This window comes from Leptonotus elevatus, chromosome 8 (assembly GCF_054856555.1).
Source record: "Leptonotus elevatus isolate MCC_2025b chromosome 8, RoL_Lele_1.0, whole genome shotgun sequence".
Taxonomy (NCBI): domain Eukaryota; kingdom Metazoa; phylum Chordata; class Actinopteri; order Syngnathiformes; family Syngnathidae; genus Leptonotus; species Leptonotus elevatus.
In genome coordinates, this window is record NC_141246.1 from 9,480,451 (window position 1) to 9,501,783 (window position 21,333).

Consider the following 21,333-nt stretch of genomic DNA (forward strand, 5'->3'; position numbering starts at 1 on the left):
CTCCTGGCTGCTGACTTTGCTAGTAGGGTCGTGACATCAATAGCTATTCGGAGGTGCCATGCCGGTTAGAGGTCCACCGTTTTTTGCTTTGATGCGAGTTCTATATTCCTCAGGGCAATTTTTATCTGCTCTTTTTTCCTCCCTGTTCTTATAAGGTTTGGGCCGCCATTTCTCATGCTGGAAGACAGGAGCTTCTCTTGGGAGCAGCTGCAGCAGAGCATCCTCACCAAGCTCTATTATCTGATGCTGAACAGATCTCAGGCTCAGGTAAATCCCATCAGCTCCAGTAGATACTAGTCCACAAGGATCACTGAAGCCAGAAAACAAGTGTGATGGATTTTCAATTACAGTGGACTCTCCTGGAACTTGAACACAAATGGTGTTCTTTGATTTGTTCGTATTTAAAAAATAAAAATAAAAAATAGAATCACTCGAGTGGAATGGCACTGAGGTGATACAGTTTGGCGGACAAAAAATAAGTCACACAAAAATTTACACTTAATCCTTTGAGACTAAAGCTTTTTTATTTTGTTTGTTTTTTAGGGGGGGGATACCACCAAAGATGTGATAACTGCATGGAAATGAAATTTGGAATTTGGATTTTAAAAAGCAAAACCATGTATGTAATGAACACTGAAAATTAATCAGTGTGTACTCTTTACGTAAAGAAACACACCTCCCAAGCAGCCATGTGTCACTGAGTCCATTCCACCTCATCCTAAATTAAAGTTGAATACTGTTATAACTAAACATGTTACTTAAAGCATTGCTTGGACCATTAAGAGGTTTTATGACGGCAACAGTTTGGCCCTGCTAATCAAGTGTCTATCTCAAGGCCCAGAGGCCAGATCCGGTCCACCACATCATTTTATGTGGCACGCAAAAGCAAATCCTCTGCACCAACCAACATTTTAAAATAAACATGACATTGAGATATTGCAAGCATATTTTTTTTGTTACCCTTTTTACAGTAACTTGAACAATAGTTGACCAAATTATTATCCGTCACTTTCAATTTCCAAACTAGTTATTCAGCAATTTGTTGTGTATTAGTAATAATATGATATGAGATGAAACTTTTATTTGGTTTCACAGTAGTAATGGTCCTCTGAGGGGAGATTGTGACTGCAATGTGACAAAAACGAGTTTGACACCCCTGCTTAAAGGATTACTTTAGTTCCTATTGGGAAATTCTAAATCAAATCCAATTTTGGTAAATGTTTGCCATCATAAAACTTTTTAAATACCATGCAAACAATTTTTTTTAAGTAGCATTTGATTTGGGGGATATTTAGCTGTCATATCCATCAGAATTAATTTGGGTCATAAATAAATTCATAAACACTTAGTCAAAACAAAAAACACTTCAATAATCCACTGTATAATTCATTATAATTTCCACATATTTTCTGTTCATTTTTATTTCTTAATTTTATAACTGAGTCAACATACAAAACTCCCAAGCCATCATTTACCACATGTTGAGTAAATGATTGCACTGTTGACTTGTGAGTCCCTCTAATTGTTAGTATGTGGTCACAGTGACTTATAGCTTGTCATTAAGCTCCTGTTTTATTCATTCAAACTGCATTACACCTTCTATTCTTGTAAAATGAACAAAAAGGCACCTTGCGTCACAACTACCCTCCAAGCACATAATCAGACCAAACTGAAATGAACATAAAGCTGCTCTAACACAGTCGTGGCTTTTGGCTTGTCCCAACAGGTGTTGCCACAGTAAGTCACTCACATGATTTGTTTGGTACAGGACAAAGTCAATTCAATTGTTACTTAGTGATTAAATTCATTTTTAGGACTGTAGCCGTAAAGAATAATACTGCTCATATTGATTGCTTTGTTTTGTTTTAAATTTGCACTTGACACCGACCAATAAGCACCAACTTGCATCTGATCTGCCTGCTTAGTGAACTCTTTACACGTAGCTGTAACCAAAACTTTTGACCTTCCTTTTCCCTCTTTATGAAAACAAAATGAGTAGGTTCTCGTGATGATGGATATTTTTTCCAAACCTATAAATACATAACAAAACAAAAAGAACGATGTATTTCAACTCAAGGTGTCAGTTTGTGGAACAATCTGGATTATAAAACTAAATCATCTCAGTACTTTTTTTTTCATGTATAAAAGCACAATTACTGGAAAAATATATTTAGCACAAGGTCATTCTATTGAATTATTTGTTTCATTGTTACTCTGAAAGTGTCTTGACTGTTTGCTGCCATTTATTTTGTGTTGACCTTTTTTTCTTTTTTTAAATAGGGGCAGATATCACACGTTTTCTTCTTTCTGTCCCCTTTCATTTCTTTTTCTTTTAAATAATGAAATGAAATAGTAGGGGTGATGCTATAGTTGCATTGCCACCTGGCGTTTTCCTTCTGGTCTAGTCAAGAATTGTATGTAGTGCTTTGACTCTGGCATGGCTTCTTCTCATTTATGAGGTGTTTTGGCACCACCCAGAGGTTTTCTTGCAGAGTTACAACTTCAAGTTTAATGTTTTTTTCAACACAGAATAGACTGCTGGCATGTAAAGTATAGTCAATAAGCTCTTTCCAAAAATGTTTTTTCAATTGCTACTAGAAAGTAAATATTGTTCCTTCACAAATATTTTTATTTTTCACCTCTTCTCCGAAGCTTTGTGGAGTTTTAAAATGATGTCTTAGCAACGATTCAAACCTTCACTTAGTTCCTTTTTATAACTGCTCATGTGTGTCCTGGAAAATAGTGGTCCCCTACGTCCGTGCAGTGGACCAAATCCGAGCAGCAGGCCATTTGGTAGCAGGCCACACCGAGCTACTGAACAAAAAGTATTATATAGCAAAAATTGGTTTAAAAAAAAAAAGTTATGTTTTTAGAGAGCTTCTTGAAAAGGGTGAACAGGGCAAATAATTAGACAGTAGCAGCTGTCCATGTATGTTTTTTTTTTTTTTGCTAAACCCGCTCGCTCTGCGTAATATGTCGCCACAGGCAGACTAAAGCTTAAATGAAACCGACCAAAATGCTTGGGCAAATGTAGCCCAATCACCAGCCATTGAAAAACAGGCCTTTTATTCATCATCAATCAAATCAATACAAACTAAATTATACAGGACCGTTCATACTTAAGAAGCAACACAAAGTGCTTCAAAACATTTGATCAAAGACTCAAACAAATCAGTCTTACCTGCTCACATTTAAGATCACTCATATCAAAATGAATAAAAGAATAAATGGTGCATACTTGGCAATTAATTGAAATTTATTTATTTAAATTTTGGCTTCTCACAATCAAAACAACTTTATTATAATAATAACAATAATAAAAAACGAGTAATGTGCCAAATGGTGCTATGTGTGTGTACCGTAATACTCGTTAATGTAAATTAAAGAGCTATTGTTTATTCAATGTGACTCAGTCTTGCAGAAGGCAATGTACACCTTTACTATAAATGGAAAACATAGTGTGTGTGTGTGTGTGTGTTTTTTTATGCATTATTTTAGTCATACGGCATTGTTAACATCTGTTCTGAAGCTACAACTAAGTAACGACAAACAAGCTCAATTATCCGGACAATATTATGTTGACTGTAGGCTAACTATAGGACAAAGGTGGCTTGAGGCACCCTTAGATGCAAAATGTCTGAATATATATATTAGCTGTACTAATCAGTTTGCCTCTAACTGCAGAACGCCAGAGTGCTGTTTAAGATCAGAGTGGTGGGAGGATCGGCATCTAATAGCTACCTTTCACCTCAAGACAGCAGGCCACTGCACCACCCTGCCGTTGACAGGTACGAGTCTCACAATTTGTATACACAAGCACCCATATATATGATGGTGCCAAAACAAAAACAAAATTTTCTCAAATAGATGATTTACTGAAGGTGCCTATGGATAGATAGATTTGAACGTGGTTGGTTAATTCTGTATACAGGTCTAATTGTAAGAGGCTGTTAACAATTGTGCACCCACAATATCGCAGCTGTTTATTTGTACTTCATTATGTGTGCTGCGAAGACTTTTTACATCCACAGTAAGTGCCTCTATGAATCTACTCCGCCGTGGTAACAATCACACGGTCACCTTGCCATCCCTTGTCTACTTTGACAAATAGAACGTTTGTGTTTGAGTGTTGAGCACATCAGTCATCTTCTGTGGTCCTAGATGCACTCAATCGACATTTGCCGTTTCCCTGGCAAAGAACCAAAGAAGTGTCCAAAAAAATACATCAGAGAGGAAGAACGAGAAATGTGTGCTGGTTTTCACACCTACGTTTTGACAGTAATTTTCTTTTGAAAATTATTTTCTTTAAACAAGGTCAACTTCAATACCTGAGCTACTGTGTTAAATTTGTATCTTAGCAATGATGATGACATTTCCGAATGAACAATACTGAGCTCTTAAAGGAAAAAAAAAAAAAAAATTGTATCTTATTTGATTAAAAAATACTAATTAAAAAAATAAAAGAAGATAGGTAAATGTTTTTTTCTTGAATATCTTCCCCTGGCTAATATTATTTCATAGAAATACTAACAAGTTGAAGTTTTTATTCAGTCAGAATTTTTGTATTTTTGTGACAACACCAATTTACTGCTCAGAAATACAAAACTACAGTTGCTGCCTTCTTTCAGATTTAGTTTACATTTATAATAGATTTATTTTCCCCGAACCAATAACATGACAAAGTACTTTAGAGAATAACAGAAACCTTGACGATAATGATGCTGATTGTCCTCCATCTTGGTCCCAATTACAGTACTGTATGTGTCTTTTCGGCAAGGAATACCTGGCTAAAAATCGTGAACTAAAATAACTACTTAGTCGGGCCAAAGGGCACCTGCAATGCTCAGCACATAAACTATGGAGGAGATGGGCTGCAACAGGAGGTCCTACTGCGTTTGGATTGGAATGAACAAGAATACATGGGGGATCTATCCTGCTTTGAGCCGGTGGCTCAGGCTGCTGCGAAAATTTGAACAAAAATTCAGTGTTGAATCTATGTAATACGGAATTGAGGCTCTTCTGAAATGTATTTATTAAAGTGTCTGTGTGACTGTATGGAATTACACAGACAAGAACTAAACAAAGAAAACCTGAAAATTAAACTAAGAACGGTGGGTTTTTTTACATGAAAAGTAATGGGGCAACAATCTAAATAGGCCACATGCTGCCTAAAAATAATTATAAGCATACCTATCCTTAAATGAAAAAGTGAAAAACTACAAACTAGAGGTGTGCATCTCTCCAATAAGACAATTTGATAAAAATCTCGACGCATGGGGTGCGATACGATTCACAAGTTTACATTATGCACATGAATTCCTGCTCTGCATGACATCTAAAATAACTTTTTGAAGTAAATGACTACTTTCTAAAGGAGTTTTGCTGCAGTGGCCTTCGCTAAGTCGTGAAAGCAGGTGCTGAATATCAATACGATCATAAGATAAGCGCACCTTTGGTGTTGAGTATAATTGCACAAGTCTCAGTGCAAACTACTTGAGAGCGGCTTCGAAGAGTTTAGTACCAATCATTGCCAACGAGCTGCAAAAAAGGTCGCACCTTTTCATGGTACTTGCATCTAAGACTGAATGTCTGTATTTGCAAGCCATGTTTTCTCTTTCTTTTGACATTGAGGCATAAAAGGGCTTTCTTAAGTGAGCACAACAGCAGCGGTTTGAGTAGAGAATCCAAAGTGTCACATTCAAAAAAGGTAAAGGAGGTGACTCTTTGGACTGTCGCAATTTGCAGGCATACTGCAATGCGAGAAGCGTTGCCTCTAATACCAGCTCGGGGGGGGTGATTGCCTCCTTGATGGGACCATCAGGATCTCAACACTTTTGTGCCCAGGCAGCCATGTGATTTGGCATATTAACTAGACAAACAGCTGTGTGTGTGTGCGTGCGCGTCTTTGCTACATTGTGGAGCCCATACACGCGTGGGGACATTTTGGTGATCCCCACAAGTTAAGACCTCTTTTTGAGGGTCAAGATTTGCTTTTAGAGTTTTGGTTTGAATTGGATTATGGTTGAGGTTAGGGGAAGGAATGGGGGTAGGCAATGATTTTTTTATGGCTGGGCTATGGGAAATTAGGTATCCCCACGATGATACAAAGGTGTGTGCGTGTGTGTGTGTGTGGGGGGGGGGGGGTTGTGGGTGTGTGTGTGTGTGTGTGTGTGTGTGTAAGAAACTTGTCATCAATTCAAAATCCCTTGAGGCCCTGAAATGTATTGCACCCAAAAAAAAAAAATCGCTGGCGAAATGTCAAACACAAATACTTTAACAATAACGATGCTTATTTTCCTACAACTTGCTCCCAATACACGCTACTTGGCCATGGAATCGTTTTGATTATGCAAATGTCACAACATTTGTTTCACAGTTGTACAACTTTTCTTTTTTTTCTTGATTAGATAAAGGAGTTGAACTGCTCTGTGTGGTCTGGACTGTTTTATAGCCAATCGATGGTGTGAAAACGATGTCCCAATGTTCCCCGATGATTTGCTGTAAAGGTTAATAAGCCAGGGAGGGAATGTGACGTGAAGTACCGGCACATCAAGCATATAAGTTCTCCTCTGAAGTTCAAGAATTTCAATTTCAATTCAATTAAAAAAAAAATTAGGATGGAATTAGACTGCTGCTGAAATCTCTTTGAAATTCAATTTTAGTTTTGTTAATAAATCTTTCCTTGGAACTGTAGTATGAAAATGCATTGAACTCCAAACAGTAAGACATTTGGGGCATTCACATTTGACGGTATCACTGTTAACTTGTTGCTATTTGCATTTCCGTTTTAGAGCACTGAAATTTTGTGGCCCCGGGGAACCACCACACGTGAAGATTGTCATCGAGTGGGAGCACAAGCTTAAAGACTGGTAAGCAGCACAACCGCCAAGTTAGGGTGGGATGCACAAACTCTATAGCAATCTAGATCTTCTTCAGCAAGTGTCTGCCTACGCTTGTCACCGGTAAAACGTGTCATTGCCTGCCTGAGAGCAAAATTAGGAGTGTGACAACAACAACGCCTGTGTGCTCCAGTCTGTTTGGCAGCATCCAGGAAGAAGTTGTTCAAGACGCTGAAAGTGTGAGGAACCAGCAGCAGCAGCATCTTCAGCAACATAGCTGCACTCTGGACCAGTGTTTCCAGCTGTACACCAAAGAAGAGCAGGTGAGATCTAGCATTTTCAAATAAACAATATGCTTCATTTTAACTGTGGTTCACTTTCTGCTGGAAACATGTATGTCATTGTTTGACTGTTTTTTGCCCACTTCTTGCTTTTCTCCACTGACTGAACTTGTGAAATTTGGTGACAGAGACTCTCCACACTTTGCTTTCTAGCCACAAGCTCATATTAAATGGTAAATATAGTCAAGTTTTATTGTAAAATACAATATATTATGCATATGTGAACTCATGTGCAAAAGCTAAACGTAGCGTAATGACCCAAAATGCCACAAATTGTCACCAAAATGTACATGCACTCAACTTCAACCTCTGCAATGATGCAACGCTATTCAACGACAATTCAAATTTTTTTGTAAATTTGCCTAAAAACTAGTTACCAAACCTCGGTCACTGCACGACAGTTCATGCTGGCTTTAGTCTCATTAAATCGACTGTATGTTATTCTTCTCTCTTCACGCTTAGCGAGATTTCTCCCTCCTTTAGAAATAAGAGTTAACCCCCCCAAAAAAAGAAGCTCACTGAATGAAGCTTCAATTAATGGAATTAATGATATCAATCAGAATGATAGTGTTTAATTTCTCCAACTGAAAGGGATCATTTAAACACTGAATTTGACCTTGAAATGAAAATAAAATAGAAACTATTTGTCGTGTGAACCACAGCTATATCCCAATTTTCTGTTGTTTTAGATTTCCTGACCGTTCTTGTACAGATCTCAACATGGAAAAAATAATAAACATGATAATTCGATCTCCCTCAGTTTGGTCAGATTTCTGACTTCTTTTCTTTCTTTTCTTCACCAGCCCTACCTCTAGTTAAAGCATGTAACTCTACCCCAATTGTGCTTTCAACTACTTTCATTATTAAAATTCTGAAGGAATTCTAGAAATTGCATCATTTTTACATTTTACGGTCATTACCTGCTTCAATAGGTACAGCCTAATACCACAGCCAGACAACCAGACACTAATACAAATTTGTAGTAAAAAGTACAAATGTTTGACCACAATTCAAATCAACATTTCTTGTAAAATGTTACAGTAGTTTTAAAATATAGCATCACATCTACATAAACCACAACTTTCAGGCTGCTGCCTAATATCAGATAATGTTATCATAACTTGGTGAAGCAGCATGTGGTTCATGCTCATGTATACTCTGTTCCAAGTAACCGTAAACAATTGTATGTTTTCCATCACAAAGCGACTCATGTTTAGTATGATGTCGGTTTGACAGCCGCTGTGTTGGTCAGCCGACCTTGCATCTGCTCCGTCGAATGTCCTCTTTCTTGCAACGAATAATTTCAACTTCTTTTTCATGGTACATATGGTTTGCAGTTGGATGATGTCCGCTGGACACAACACGCTTCTCGATGATGAACGTTTAAGGGCAATATTACCATTAAGTAGTGCATGTTAACCTTCATTATGCAAAGCATTGGCTGTCTTACCATCTGTTGCCGAAATGATATTTCACAGCTCATTAGAGCGTAGCGTTTTTTGTTTTTTTTTCCTTTACTGAAAAGTTTAAACTAAAACCCACAAACTCCCAAGGGTATTCAACTAAAGCAACAGTTACAGTTGAAGCTTCTGCAGCAGCTCCACAATAATTATTTTGCGTATTTGTTTTGATCTTTTTGCTGCGAGTAAAATGCAGGTGAACATTGTTTCTTGTGCACAGCTTGGATAAAATAAATACTTTGCTTATTCTTGAGATGAAAAGAGGACATTTCTTCTTCATTCCTACCCCATATTTTCCTCAACTCAGAAACACGATGGAGAAAATTTCATGTTTACTTCATGCAAGAGAAAGATCCATTTTACAGGACAAAGTAAGGCGAGAATGTTGTTTTTCCTCCCACACAGCATAGACTGTATGTCCACGAATGATGTATTATTTATGATTTAAAATTACAACCTCTGGAGTGCTGAAAGCAAACTGTTAGAACATGGCAGTGGGGAACCAAAACCTTTGCCATCCAGTCACTTTTCGGGAACTAATGATGTGTCACTACATGACCTCAGTAACCAATTTATTACCTGTCTGTTGACGACATATTTTTGTCCAAACAGCCGCATCCTGCTTGTCACAGTTTGTGGTCTTCAAGCTTTTTTGAGCTGGAGTGTCACATTTCAAGCAAATCAGGCGCCTTTTAATCACTGCTTTTTAGAGTGGATTAGCAAGGTTTAGGTATTTGTAGCGCCCTCTATGAGAGGGATAAAATGCCTTGCGGGACATTTTACAACAAGTTTTATAATAACTGGATGAATGTCAACGAGTTACTGGACATTAAATGGTCATCCCCACTCCTGCTGAGACATTTTGATTAATTCCCCCTTTTTCTTATCAATCTTGTTCAAATGTTCAAGACTTCTCTCGTCCCTACCCTAATGTCTCGTAATGAAATTCATAAATGAGTATATGCAAATGTACTCTAACTGTAGCTATTGAATCCCCACAAGTCCGAGTGTATGGTTTGTTGAGCACATTGAGCTCAACTTGTGTGAGAAATTTCCAGTTAATCGAATTTATAGGGTTTGTGGCACAATTGTACAAAAGTAATGCAGCACAGTAATGTTATTCTGAAAAGGCAAATTAAGGCCTTCCCCCATCCAAAGTCAGAATTCAAGCAACATTCCAATGCACTTTGCCTAGTTGCAAGACAGAAATTTGCGATTTCCTCATTTTCTGGAACGTTATCACGGTGGAACTTGTGCAAGTGAAACAATGGAGTCTTGCTCTGATCTATGCTGTCACTTATTTGCATTTTAGTTTCTGACAAAACTCTCAAGCACCTACCGTCACCTCTCTGCATATATCACAGCATTCATCTTTATTCAACAAATGATTCCGTCATTCTCAATAAGCCAAAGCTAGTTTGAATTATCAGGAAGTGCTTTTGATGTCAGGCTCCCGAGGATTATTACAGCCCGTATAAGACCTGGCACCACATCGTACATCTTCCACTCCAGCTATGCTGTCCTTTTATTATTTGTTTTCATTATCTACTCACTGTATTATACTAGGCCTTGAAAAACAAAAATGTCAGTTTCATGTTTTTGTTTTTATTTTGATTTTATTATGGAGATAAGTTGTGTTAAAAGCAAAGTTGCCTGAAGGCACAGATGACTTTTACACATGGATCCAGACATTGTTTATTATATTCATCATCAGACAAAAAAGTATAGTATACTGTATTAACATAAAATATACTGTATCAATCTACCCATCCATTTTCTATTTCATGTATCCTGTTGGGTCAAATAAAGCAAAGCACGTCTAGTCTAAGTAAACCACAACTTATACTGTAGTCATAATGACATCTTGCTGATGATACAGCAGTGCACGTAATTTAACTTTACTCCACCCTGAAATGATGTTAAAAGTTAATTACAATTTGCAATGTGAGATCCTCAGTGCTATGATAGGTCATCGGGCTTTAATTGAGCTGAAATTAGTTTTCACTTACTTGGAGGCAGATGGTTACTTCAATTTAATAATACATATAGAATAGACTTCACTTATTAAACAGATTTAAGATTTTAAAATTAATATTTTAAATCCCAAATTATTTCATGTACAGCGTTTTTTTGTGTGTGTGCGTGCGTGCGTGCGTGTGTAATCTATGGATTGTGAAATATTTGTCCATGGCTTCCAATCTTTAGGCGGCCATTTTTTCCAAACGCTTTTGAGCCCTTCAAAAATTAAAAGGTGAAAGTCTACATAAAAATGTCATTTTGTTTGTTTCATATCAAATCTACTGTGGTGGTGTATAAAATGGTAAAAACTCACTGTCACTGTCCAAATACTTTTGGACCAACTATATGAAAACATGTCACACTGAAGGGTCATTGAATTGATTGCAGCTGGCCCCAGATGACGCCTGGAAGTGCCCCCATTGTAAGCAACTGCAGCAAGGCATGGTGAAGATGAGCTTGTGGACGCTGCCTGACATACTTATCCTTCACCTCAAGCGCTTCCGACAGGTATGCAAGATGGAAGTGGCACAGCACACCAGCGTAGGTTTCATTACACATCTTTTAAAGCCTCACAAGTCAATGAGCTATTAGTCACAGTTCTTGCAAAAGTGGAGAAGAGGTGACTTGCTCAAACCCATTTAACAGGATAGGGTGAGGAACGGTAATATGAACAATATATTTTATTCTATACTATGTATATTAAACAGTTATAGGAACTGCTTAGCCCATTTCAACTCTGATGCTATCATAGAATAGAACTGAGTAAAATCTTTTTTTTGATGTCCACTATGTTATCTATAAAACCAATGTAAGATCCCGTAAGAATATGAATAAAGGTAGAGGTAAAATAAGTAGAACATCGAGGTAGAGCCATATGTGTGTGTATGGCACACTTGTCAAATTCAGGAACACAAGAGCATTTGTTAGAACAGATTTGTTTAAAGTAACGTTGGCCAGAGGAGCTGTTTCTCAGACTTCAAAAGCTCAAACTGACAAGACCGAGGAAAAATCTATCCACCAGAATTCTCTGAGCTTTCCACCTCGTCAAGCAAAGATGCCAAGACACATCATATGTGCACGATACGCAAGCTCTAAAATATGTCACACCAGGACACCTTAATCTTCTGACTGAGTTGCTGTGAGCATTTCTAAAAGATAAAAGCTGGGGTTTTTTTTAGAGAATGTCAAGTGACTGAAGGACTGTACCAGCATGTTTGAAGGCTTCCACGGTTTCAACAAGCTGGCCATCAAATGGGACTGGCTGTATTGTCATTGTGTGAACAGCAAGCCTCTTTTGTTTTTGACATTCATTTCTAGCTGGTTGTCAAGGCTTCAAGGTTCTTACTGTGGGCAAGATAGGAGACCTTGCCAAAAGAGAAGTTTAGTTGATGTAAAAAAAATTATAATTACTTGCAAAGCCATTCATGAAAAACAAAACAGGAACACATAAACCGTATTAAATCAATATTTCCCTGTGCAATGTAGTCTTTTTAGAGTATAATTTACTATACAAAATTGACTGTGTACTGTATGTAACTATTAAGGCGGAAAAGTAATTAACTGTTTTTAAATATTTATTGAGAAGGAAAAAAAGGATTTTGGTAAGTTCCCTAGGAGTAGTTAAAGCAATCATCAACAGCTTAAGTTGATAAATGTGTTGTCCTTGCAGTTTATATCATAAATTATTTATTATTCTCCTTTATAATATCATCTGCAAATTGTAGCTTCTTTAGTACAGTGTCAACATTACCATGTTGGAAAGTGGAAGTAAACCCAATAATTGAATAGAAATGTATACAAGTATTTGTCACATTCGGTACACTTGCACAAACTAAAGAACTGCCTCCAAAATTGGGTTTCCATTCAAATAAAATCTCAGTCAGAGAGGCGAACATTTAACAATGTGTTTATTATTGTGACTGGCACTTGCACTGCTGTACAGCTGTGCCATTATAAGATATCAAATGTATTTTTGCTACCAGGTAGGCGAGCGCAGGAACAAGCTTTCATCACTGGTGCATTTCCCGCTGACTGCCTTGGACATGGCCCCCCATGTTGTTAAGAGGACCCAGAGTATGCGCAACCTGAACAGTGGGCCGTGGCCCACATCCTGGCCAAAGTCCTCAGGCCAGCACCACCCACCTATAGACATGACCCTTCCTCACGAATACTTGTATGACCTCTACGCCGTGTGCAATCATCATGGAGGAATGCACGGGGGACACTACACTGGTTTGTATGCTTGTATAAATGCTACACACATCACTGGGACCAAACATTTCAGGTCACAGCCACCCAGAATTTAATGTCTTCAAAACATCATAAAAGCTCTTATAAGAATAAGGCTTTTTTTAATTGCACATAAATCTGCCTGACCTCGCCGTATGATATCAATGGAAGGTAATCCTATGCTTTTTCAGCATAGAACCATGGGGCAGAAAATTCTATGAGAAAAGTAGTGGGCTTAAAATCGAACCCTGTGGAACTACATTAGACTGGAATACAGCGGAAAACTCTTAATTAAAAAAATTAATAATAATCAAAACTCTAGTACAAATAGGCCTTGACAAGATGACCTCTAGTTTATACTGGTAAGTATCCATAAAAAATATATTTTTATTTTTATGTTTTAATTTGTAGTATTAACAACAGTTGTGTAACATTTTTACACTGACATAAACCATAAAATAAATAAACTGTTAATTATAGTCCATTGCCAAATTGAATGATGGCAAAGTTCAGTCACTTCCTTGCCATTGCTTCTGACAGGATTAATTAATTCAAATCCAAGCAAGGTCCAACAAATTCATTTTGAATACAGCAGCACCACTGTCTCTATGCACATCCTTTGTCAGTTGTTTTGAAATATAGGCCAAATAAATTTCCATGATGTACTTGTATTTAACAGTGAATATTTTACTTATTTTTTTTGTGTGCATAATTGGCTTTTCCTCGTGTGCAGAAATTGTTTAAAAGGTCGTAATGAGAACGATTTAACGATTCAAAAGTGATGTTCTTCTGCATAATTTTGACATGAATTGTTTGATGCATATCCCCCACAGTCATGGTACTACAGATTGAGAGGTTTTATTTTATGTATTTATTTTTACATGGCGTACAAATGTGACTGAATAAGAAACACTGGATGGCTTAATAAAAAAGCAGCCAAATCACCAATTTGATGTGACATGTTTTCTATTCAAGTACTGCACTTACTTGAAGTCAGCTCCAGCTGAGGCCAACTTTTTTGCATGCAGACATTTCATGTCAGGTGTATTTGTCTCCAGCCTATTGCCGCAACTCTGTGGACGGTGTGTGGTACAGCTACGATGACAGCAGTGTGGATCTGGTCCCAGAGGAGGAAATCTGCACCAGAGGGGCCTATATTCTCTTCTACCAAAGACGGAACATCATTCCACCGTGGTCGGCCAGCAGCTCCCTCAGAGGTGCAGTATGTTTCCCATTCCCATATTCATTCAACATTATAAAAATGCACAAATTGAAGAGCATATGAAGGTTACGTGAGGAAATATTGACATTAAGGATGGTAAATAAAACACATTTACAATAAATGAGAAAAATAACAACTGTGACAAATTTTAAAAGATCATGAGACAAGGTGGATTTTACCTTACTGATGATATAGTGCAATAATAATCCTCCAGTCTAGAGATTGAGTGGATAGTCATGTAATAAATAAATCAATTAAATTAAATTAATAAAAACGAACATGCATGTCCGATTTATTGAAGACTAAATTGCCCAAAGTTGTGAAAGTAAGCTTGAACGTTCTTTTTTTGTCTATACGTGCGGTTCACATCACTTTCGCACTCACATCACTCTCGCATTCACATCACAATTCACAAGAGACAGAAAGGTTGTGGTTGTTTTTTGTTGTTGTTGTTTTCTACGCCAATCTTACCTTGAATTTTCTTGCCGAAATAGTCCAGCATTTGAAAAAGGCTAAGCATCTGAATGAGACAATGAGCAAATGCAATTCACCTTTACGCAGCCATTTATACGGAGTGGACATGAACACTCAGTCATTATTTCTCAATTTGAAGTAGTCGCCGGTATTTCAGCATCGCTGGCTGTGTGAGTTGCTAAGATACTGGTGCCTTCCTTTGCATCAAAGCCGCCACATCCAAAAAGGAACATGAACTCCTACAGGGCTTTGTAAAGTTTGAGACAAACAAAATGCTGAAAAACAAATACTGTGTTACATTGAAATTACCAATAAATACTAACATGAGTTCTAATACTTTTACCCAAGTCATTTGCAATCACATCTGGTGGTAAAGCTTAAAGGCATCAGTTGGAACAAAACAGCTTAGTAAACAACAATGGAGGTTCAACTGTCTTAACTTCTCGGCATGCGGCTTTTGGCCACACGAAGGAGTCGCATTTTATTTGAGCTGCAGGAAAACACACGCACATCAAACGGGTCATTAAGCAGACCTGAAATTTTGAAGACTTGGATGATGGCCGTGGCGACAGAGCTGCGAAGATCCTGTGCACTTTGAATATTTGTTCTCCAAATATGAAGTGCATTATGGATCAAATCTATTATTATTGAAAGAATCCTTCCAGAGAACGAATTATTATTGGACTCCAGGGGTCTTAGGGGGAAACATGTAGTTTGGATTTCAACAATCTTTTGTGACACCTGTTCTGGAACCTTTCTGACACACCTCATATATTTCTTATAAGTGAAAGTGGAATAGCAAGCACTGTTGTGGAATGACAAGACTGTAGCTCCACAGTGCATGAATATTGGATGCACACAACGTGGAGCCTTGTTTGAGTCTTACTGTCGAGGGTCATCAACATTTCCTGTATAGAGAAGCATTTGGTCTTTCAAATAACAACTGAAATAAATTGAGGGAAATACTATTCTGGAATTTGTGCGTTCACTTAGGTTGGGATAAAATCAGAAAAAGAAAAAACTAATTTGTTTTCATGCTGTATATACAGTCCTGTGGATCATGATTTGCACTAGATGTATCAATGTTTGGCAAACTGTTGTTAAACTTTAAGCTCCTCCTCACTTTTCTAAAGTACGATTCCAAGTGCAAAATGTTCCAGCAAGTGTTTTACATAACGAATTGTGTCCCCCTCAGGGTCTACAAGTTCTTCAGCGTCAGACCACTGGTTAATCCGCCTGACAGGAGAAAGCAAGCGAGGCAGCCTGGTGTCGCGCTTCTCCACCACCTGCCCGTCATCCGTGCCCGACTCCCCTGATTCTCCCGTCTTCCTGGAAAATGCTTCAAAAGAGGAAGGAGGTGAGAGAGTGCAAGGTGTCAATCAGGCGGGGGTTTGTTTACTGGGCGGGGTTTGTGTCTCCAGTGAGGCTTCTTCTCGGGTCAACGATCAAATGTTTAGCGACTTGTGCTCTGGAATGCTCTGGGTTGCAGCTTCTCTTTAAACTCCAGCTTTGCGGATGCCATGTTTACTTTGGATGTGTAGTGTGTTGTTGTGGTAAATTATTATTATTTTCAAGATGTAGACCATAACTTTCTTTGTTATTTGGCAGCAAAATGGGAATCCATCAGTACTGACAGAATGCCCACGTCTGATAAACACCCAGTGGACACCCCTTGTTTAATTTTTCCTGGAAAAGGCATCTATTGGAGGTGCTGCATTAATATTCAAGTGATGAGTCATGCCCAGTAAGTCCGGCATGGTGTCTCTAAAGGAAATTTCAATAAGCATTTGTAACTAATTACATAAACCTTTTATTTCTGTATTTCCGAAGGCTGTGATGTAAAAAAAATTATAAATTCAAAATAACTAATATATAATTAACGTCAACACTATACAATTGGTTTAAGTTTTGGTTTTAGCTTGTTTAAGAATTTCAAAGTGACCCTTTGTCTGTAGGCAGCCATCAGAGGGGAAACACTTTGGACATAGCCCTGGTCTAATCTTCCTGCTCATTAACCGGTTACTTTCCACTATAATGCAGTTTCTAGTTGAGAGTCAAGAATTCACTCCTTCTCGAATTGCTCTATGTTTTTTACAGAATAGCGGCTAGCTCCAAAGCTGCTAGCCCATCCAGGGGTCTACAACCTACGTCTCTAGGACCACATGTGGCTCTTTAATCCCTCTCATGTCTCAAAAAAAAATACAAATAAAAATGGTAGAAATTAATATATTTATTTTAAAATTTTTGATAACATATCCTTTAAAAAAAAAGAAGAGAAAAAAAAGAAGAATTAAATATTCAAAAAATCCAAATTTTTAAAAAAGGAAAAAAAGACAAAGGGTACGTAGATGAAAAGCGTTTTTAAATTACCTAAAGATGTCCAAAAAGTGACAATAAAATGTCCATAAAGGAGGAGGAAAAGCAGAAAATTACGATACAATTCCAAGAGATTGACAAAAATGTCAGATAATTTAAAAAAAATCAAAAAAAAATCAGAAAAGCAATTTTTTTTTAAACAGAAAAGAAAACTTTTGTCATAAAATGTCCACAAAATTGCCCCACTTTTTTTTTAAACGTATGGCAAAAAAGGCACAAAAAAATCCAAAACAGGAATACAAAAGGTAGAAAAAAATGAATCTCAACTTATTGGGTGCTGCATATTTAAGTAGCACATGGGACCTCAGTTCATTAGACTAACACTAACACACCGTTTCCTTCATCATAATGTTTTGCGGCTCCAGACAAATTTTGTTTGTTTGTTATTTATTAGGCCTAAAATGGCTCATACAGTAAAGGTTGCTGACTCCTGCTGCAGGCTAGCAGCAAAACAGTAGCGGAAAAAACCATCCAAGGTTGATTGGAACCAAACAAGCAAACTCCTGTTGGACATGTGCTAGATATGTCAACCCTGTGGACTCGACCACTCACACATTACTAGTGCCGGACTGACTAATAAACACCGCCACCACTATTTGGCCATGGAACTGCAGCTGCAACTAATGCAAACCACTGTATGTCAATGAAATCTTGAATTGGTGGTGCTTATACTAAAGTCTTGTCCTCTCTGTTGTCACTTTCAAGGGGGCTTTGACAGCAGGCCTTTTGTGAGGGGACTGCAAGGGCGGAGTGTCAGCATGAGGGCACCCAACAAGACCAAGGACACCCTAAACAAGGTGCTACCCCTGCGGTGGTCGCTTGGTTCCAGAGACAGACGAAAACCCGACCCGGTGCCTCCGGACGTTCAAGATCCCGCCCCAGTCGAGCTGGTCCAGTATTTGGAGTCCGGTCGACGGCCTCGCTGCACCAAGGATCCGATAGAGTCGTTAATGAACGAACCGCGAAGCTCCAGGGATGCGAATGGTGGCCGGGCGGTCAGATCCTCCAGTGCGGGGAGGATCAGTTGCTTGGGTAAAACAGGAGATGAATCCAGACAAATGCCAGAGGGCCAGAGGAGGCCATCAGATCAAACGTCCAGTTTGAGACGCAGAAAAGAGAGTCCGCCAAGAGAGGAAGGCCGTAGTAACACTCTTACCAGGAAAAAAGACTCCAAGAGGCAGAGCTCCTCCAAAGCCCAGACGGAAATGAAGCCAGCATCCAGTTCTGGTGTTCAAAGCAGCTCGAGCACCTCAAGCATTCTTGGTGGCACTCTCAGAAGACAGAGAGACGACCAGACGGGCGGAGAACGGCGTGTTGCAAACGAAGGAAGTGCGAAGACCAAGAGCCAGGAAGGACTGCTGTCTTTCCTGAAAGGTAATTTCATGAGGAGGGACAAAGACTCCAGGAGATCCAAGGAGGGCACGGACGAGGACGGCGGAAGGAGAACTCTGTCCAGGCTGTCGTTGTCCAACGGAGCCTCTGGAGGCGAGCAGAGGAGGTCTCACGGCAAAGAACTCCCAAACGGGCAAGCGGGCCGGAACTCGTCCGAGATCAAGCGCTCCCAGAGTTCGTCCAGCCTCCCCGTCCGGACGGATCCGAGCGCACGCAGGACGGCGTCGCTGCATCGCAGCGGCCCGTCCGCGCACATCCGAAGCCCGACCGGCGACAAAACGTCTTACGGGAGCCTGCCCAGGCCTCGCTTTAGCACCACCTCTCTGGGACGCAAAAAGAACGTTCCGGAGTCCAGCTTCTGACAAGGACGCCGTGAAGGACCGTCCGCCTGTAAAGTCAAAGCAATAGAGCACAATTATCAACTCAATTGAAGCACATGAAGCTTCGACGCTTGGATACGAAGAGCGGAATGACATATTGTGACCTCTCTGCACTACCAAGACTTGAAATAAGTGCCTGAGTAACTTCTATGCAGTTTAGACTGTGTAGATATTTTATCTCTTGAGCACTGGAAGCACAGCACAGCACACTGATAACAGATTGACCTACCTAACACATTTGTGTCTTCTAATTTTAGTCCACGTCATCCTTTTTCTTTATTCTTGTAATTTGCTAACAATCACGACACACTGATTGTGTTTAATGAAGAGAATGTACAATAGGCTCGAATGCTGCTAATGGATCTCAGCCATTTAACTGGTTAATTCATCGAATGCTTTAATTACCAAGTAGTGATGACTTAAATTAGGGAGGAATAGCATATGGGCTTTATTTGAGCTGTTGTTAATGTGGGTTAATGTCTTCAGAGGCAGCATATTTTTTCTTAATCCTGCATCCTTTTTGTCTACTTTTAAACAGTAATACGTCAAGGTTTGTCTAATGGCACCTCGCTCTATAAAGTGGAACCTAAAATGATGACCAGTAATCCATTCTGGGACAATTTGTTCTGATTTCAAAACTATTCCTCACATGGGAAATCATCAAAACAGAAATTGTTCCAGAGGTAAAGTGTGATTTTTAAAGGCAATATTTAAAAAAAAAAATTTCACAATTTATCAAACTTCCCAGAGCCTTTATTTTTATTTAAGACAATGAAATTCATCCAACTACATTGTGTGTGTGTGACACATAATAACAAACACAAATACACAAAATGTCTTGCTAACACACATTTTCAGAAAAAGCCAGACAACTCAAGATGTTCTTCATTTCATACTAAATGTATGGGAAAGCACTCCAGAGCTCAAACTACAACTTTCCAAACAAGGTTACAACTGGCACTAATGTAAACTGTAAAAACAATTTACCTTAACTTTTCACATGCAGCACTTAGCGACTAGCGCATGCAGCTAATGTTCGCTGTCAGCTCTCCATCAGTTGAAGTCGAACATCTTTGAAGATTGGTGCGGCGTAAAACCTTCACTTCCATTCATCTCTAAATAGCGAGTCTTGTTTTCATTGTGATAAAAGCATTTTAGCAATGACGAGCATTCGCAAGCAACTCATGACTAGCTGCATAGGCTGAATGACATTGATTCTTTTTGCTTCCGCTTCATTGAACCGCTGATTAGACATTCGTCTCTGCCGCATGTCCGCCTCACATGTCAAAGCTTGACGCACTCGCGCCCTATTTAGCTCACCTTCAAACTAACGACAGATCTGGCCTTGGCTTCCATCTGTGAATCATCAAATTAGAACATTTTTCATTAACCACTCTTCTTCTTAGTGATCGACATCACGTCACCAAAGGGGAATTATGCATTTTATTCTTATATTTTTATTAAAAGTGTTTGGGGGCCAGCATTGTAGACTTGTGATGAGCACATCTCGCAGTTCTGATGTTTTGGTGTTGAATCCAAGCAAATTAACTTCCTTTTGTGGCTTAGTCTAAATTGTCCACTGTTGTGATTGTGAGTGGGAATGTTTGTTTGGTGGGACTTTTTTGGTCCTCCTCCAGTTGTAAATTGGAATTCACGTTTAAGCCACGGCAGGAATGTACAACAGCTCTACCCAAAAAAATAATAATTAAAAGGGGGGGGGGGAGTGCAGCATTAGAAATGAAATAACATTACAAGGGTCGTCATAATTTTCTGTGAACAATTTCTAAAAAAAAAAAAAAGAGTAATATATGAAAAAAGAATAAGGTCCATAAGTCATATAAGTTGTATGAGAAAAATATGTAGATTTTATTTTTTTTATTAATTGATTTTAGTTTATTTTACCATCAATGCGCAAGACATTTATTTCCCCCCCAAAAAAGAAAAAAGTTTTACTCACGGGAATAAAATGGTGATAAATTTGCCCACTCAAAAGTATGAAACGGTTTTGTTGTTATTGTGTGAATTTTACATCCGCTCATGAACCTTTTGGTTTTTCTTGTTTCTCCCACTTGTTAAGTGCAGCTCTCATGACAGATGAATTGTGCAAAGACAGATTTAATAAAAGCGCTTAGTGACAGTGCTGTTATTCCCTTTATATCTGCCATGAATGGATGATTCACTGACTTTGTCCATGTATTCCCATTACTGTCCTTCACCATAATAATAACAGTCTTTGTTTTGTACATGGACATTAATTTAAACGTATTAGATGGCACCGACATATGAAGGCCAGGATAAAACAGTCACCGTCATTCGGTCCCCCGCCCCACCGTATGTAAAAATCACTCGAATGGCAATTTTTCAAGTGTCTTGACTGCTGTGCATCTGTGGCGCTGCCTGCAACTGGACCCGGACCAATCAAATTCCATCAATGTTAGCAGGAGTGATTTTCGCCCCCAAGTGTAAAAGTGCTTTTGATTTGATCTTGTTTAAATCACTTTCAAACAGGCGAGGGTAGCATCTTGTCCATCTGTGTCATTGCACTTTATTCTCTATATTTAATACACAAATGCTTAGTGAGATACGTCGTTCGAACCAATT

The 21,333-nt window shown here is 38.7% G+C and overlaps 1 protein-coding gene across 1 annotated transcript in view; it reads left to right on the forward strand.

Annotated features, from left to right (window-relative positions):
- usp43a (ubiquitin specific peptidase 43a) overlaps positions 1-20,643 on the forward strand; it is a 59,066-nt gene extending 38,423 nt beyond the window's left edge. Inside the window, exons 8-16 of the mRNA XM_086083390.1 lie at positions 156-267; positions 3,685-3,788; positions 6,792-6,869; positions 7,033-7,162; positions 11,047-11,166; positions 12,642-12,891; positions 13,947-14,105; positions 15,780-15,941; positions 17,666-20,643. Coding sequence (XP_085939516.1) covers positions 156-267; positions 3,685-3,788; positions 6,792-6,869; positions 7,033-7,162; positions 11,047-11,166; positions 12,642-12,891; positions 13,947-14,105; positions 15,780-15,941; positions 17,666-18,714 — 2,164 coding nt within the window. The 3' untranslated portion in view covers positions 18,715-20,643. The remainder of the gene's footprint in view (positions 1-155; positions 268-3,684; positions 3,789-6,791; positions 6,870-7,032; positions 7,163-11,046; positions 11,167-12,641; positions 12,892-13,946; positions 14,106-15,779; positions 15,942-17,665) is intronic.
- The last annotated feature ends 690 nt before the right edge of the window (positions 20,644-21,333 follow it).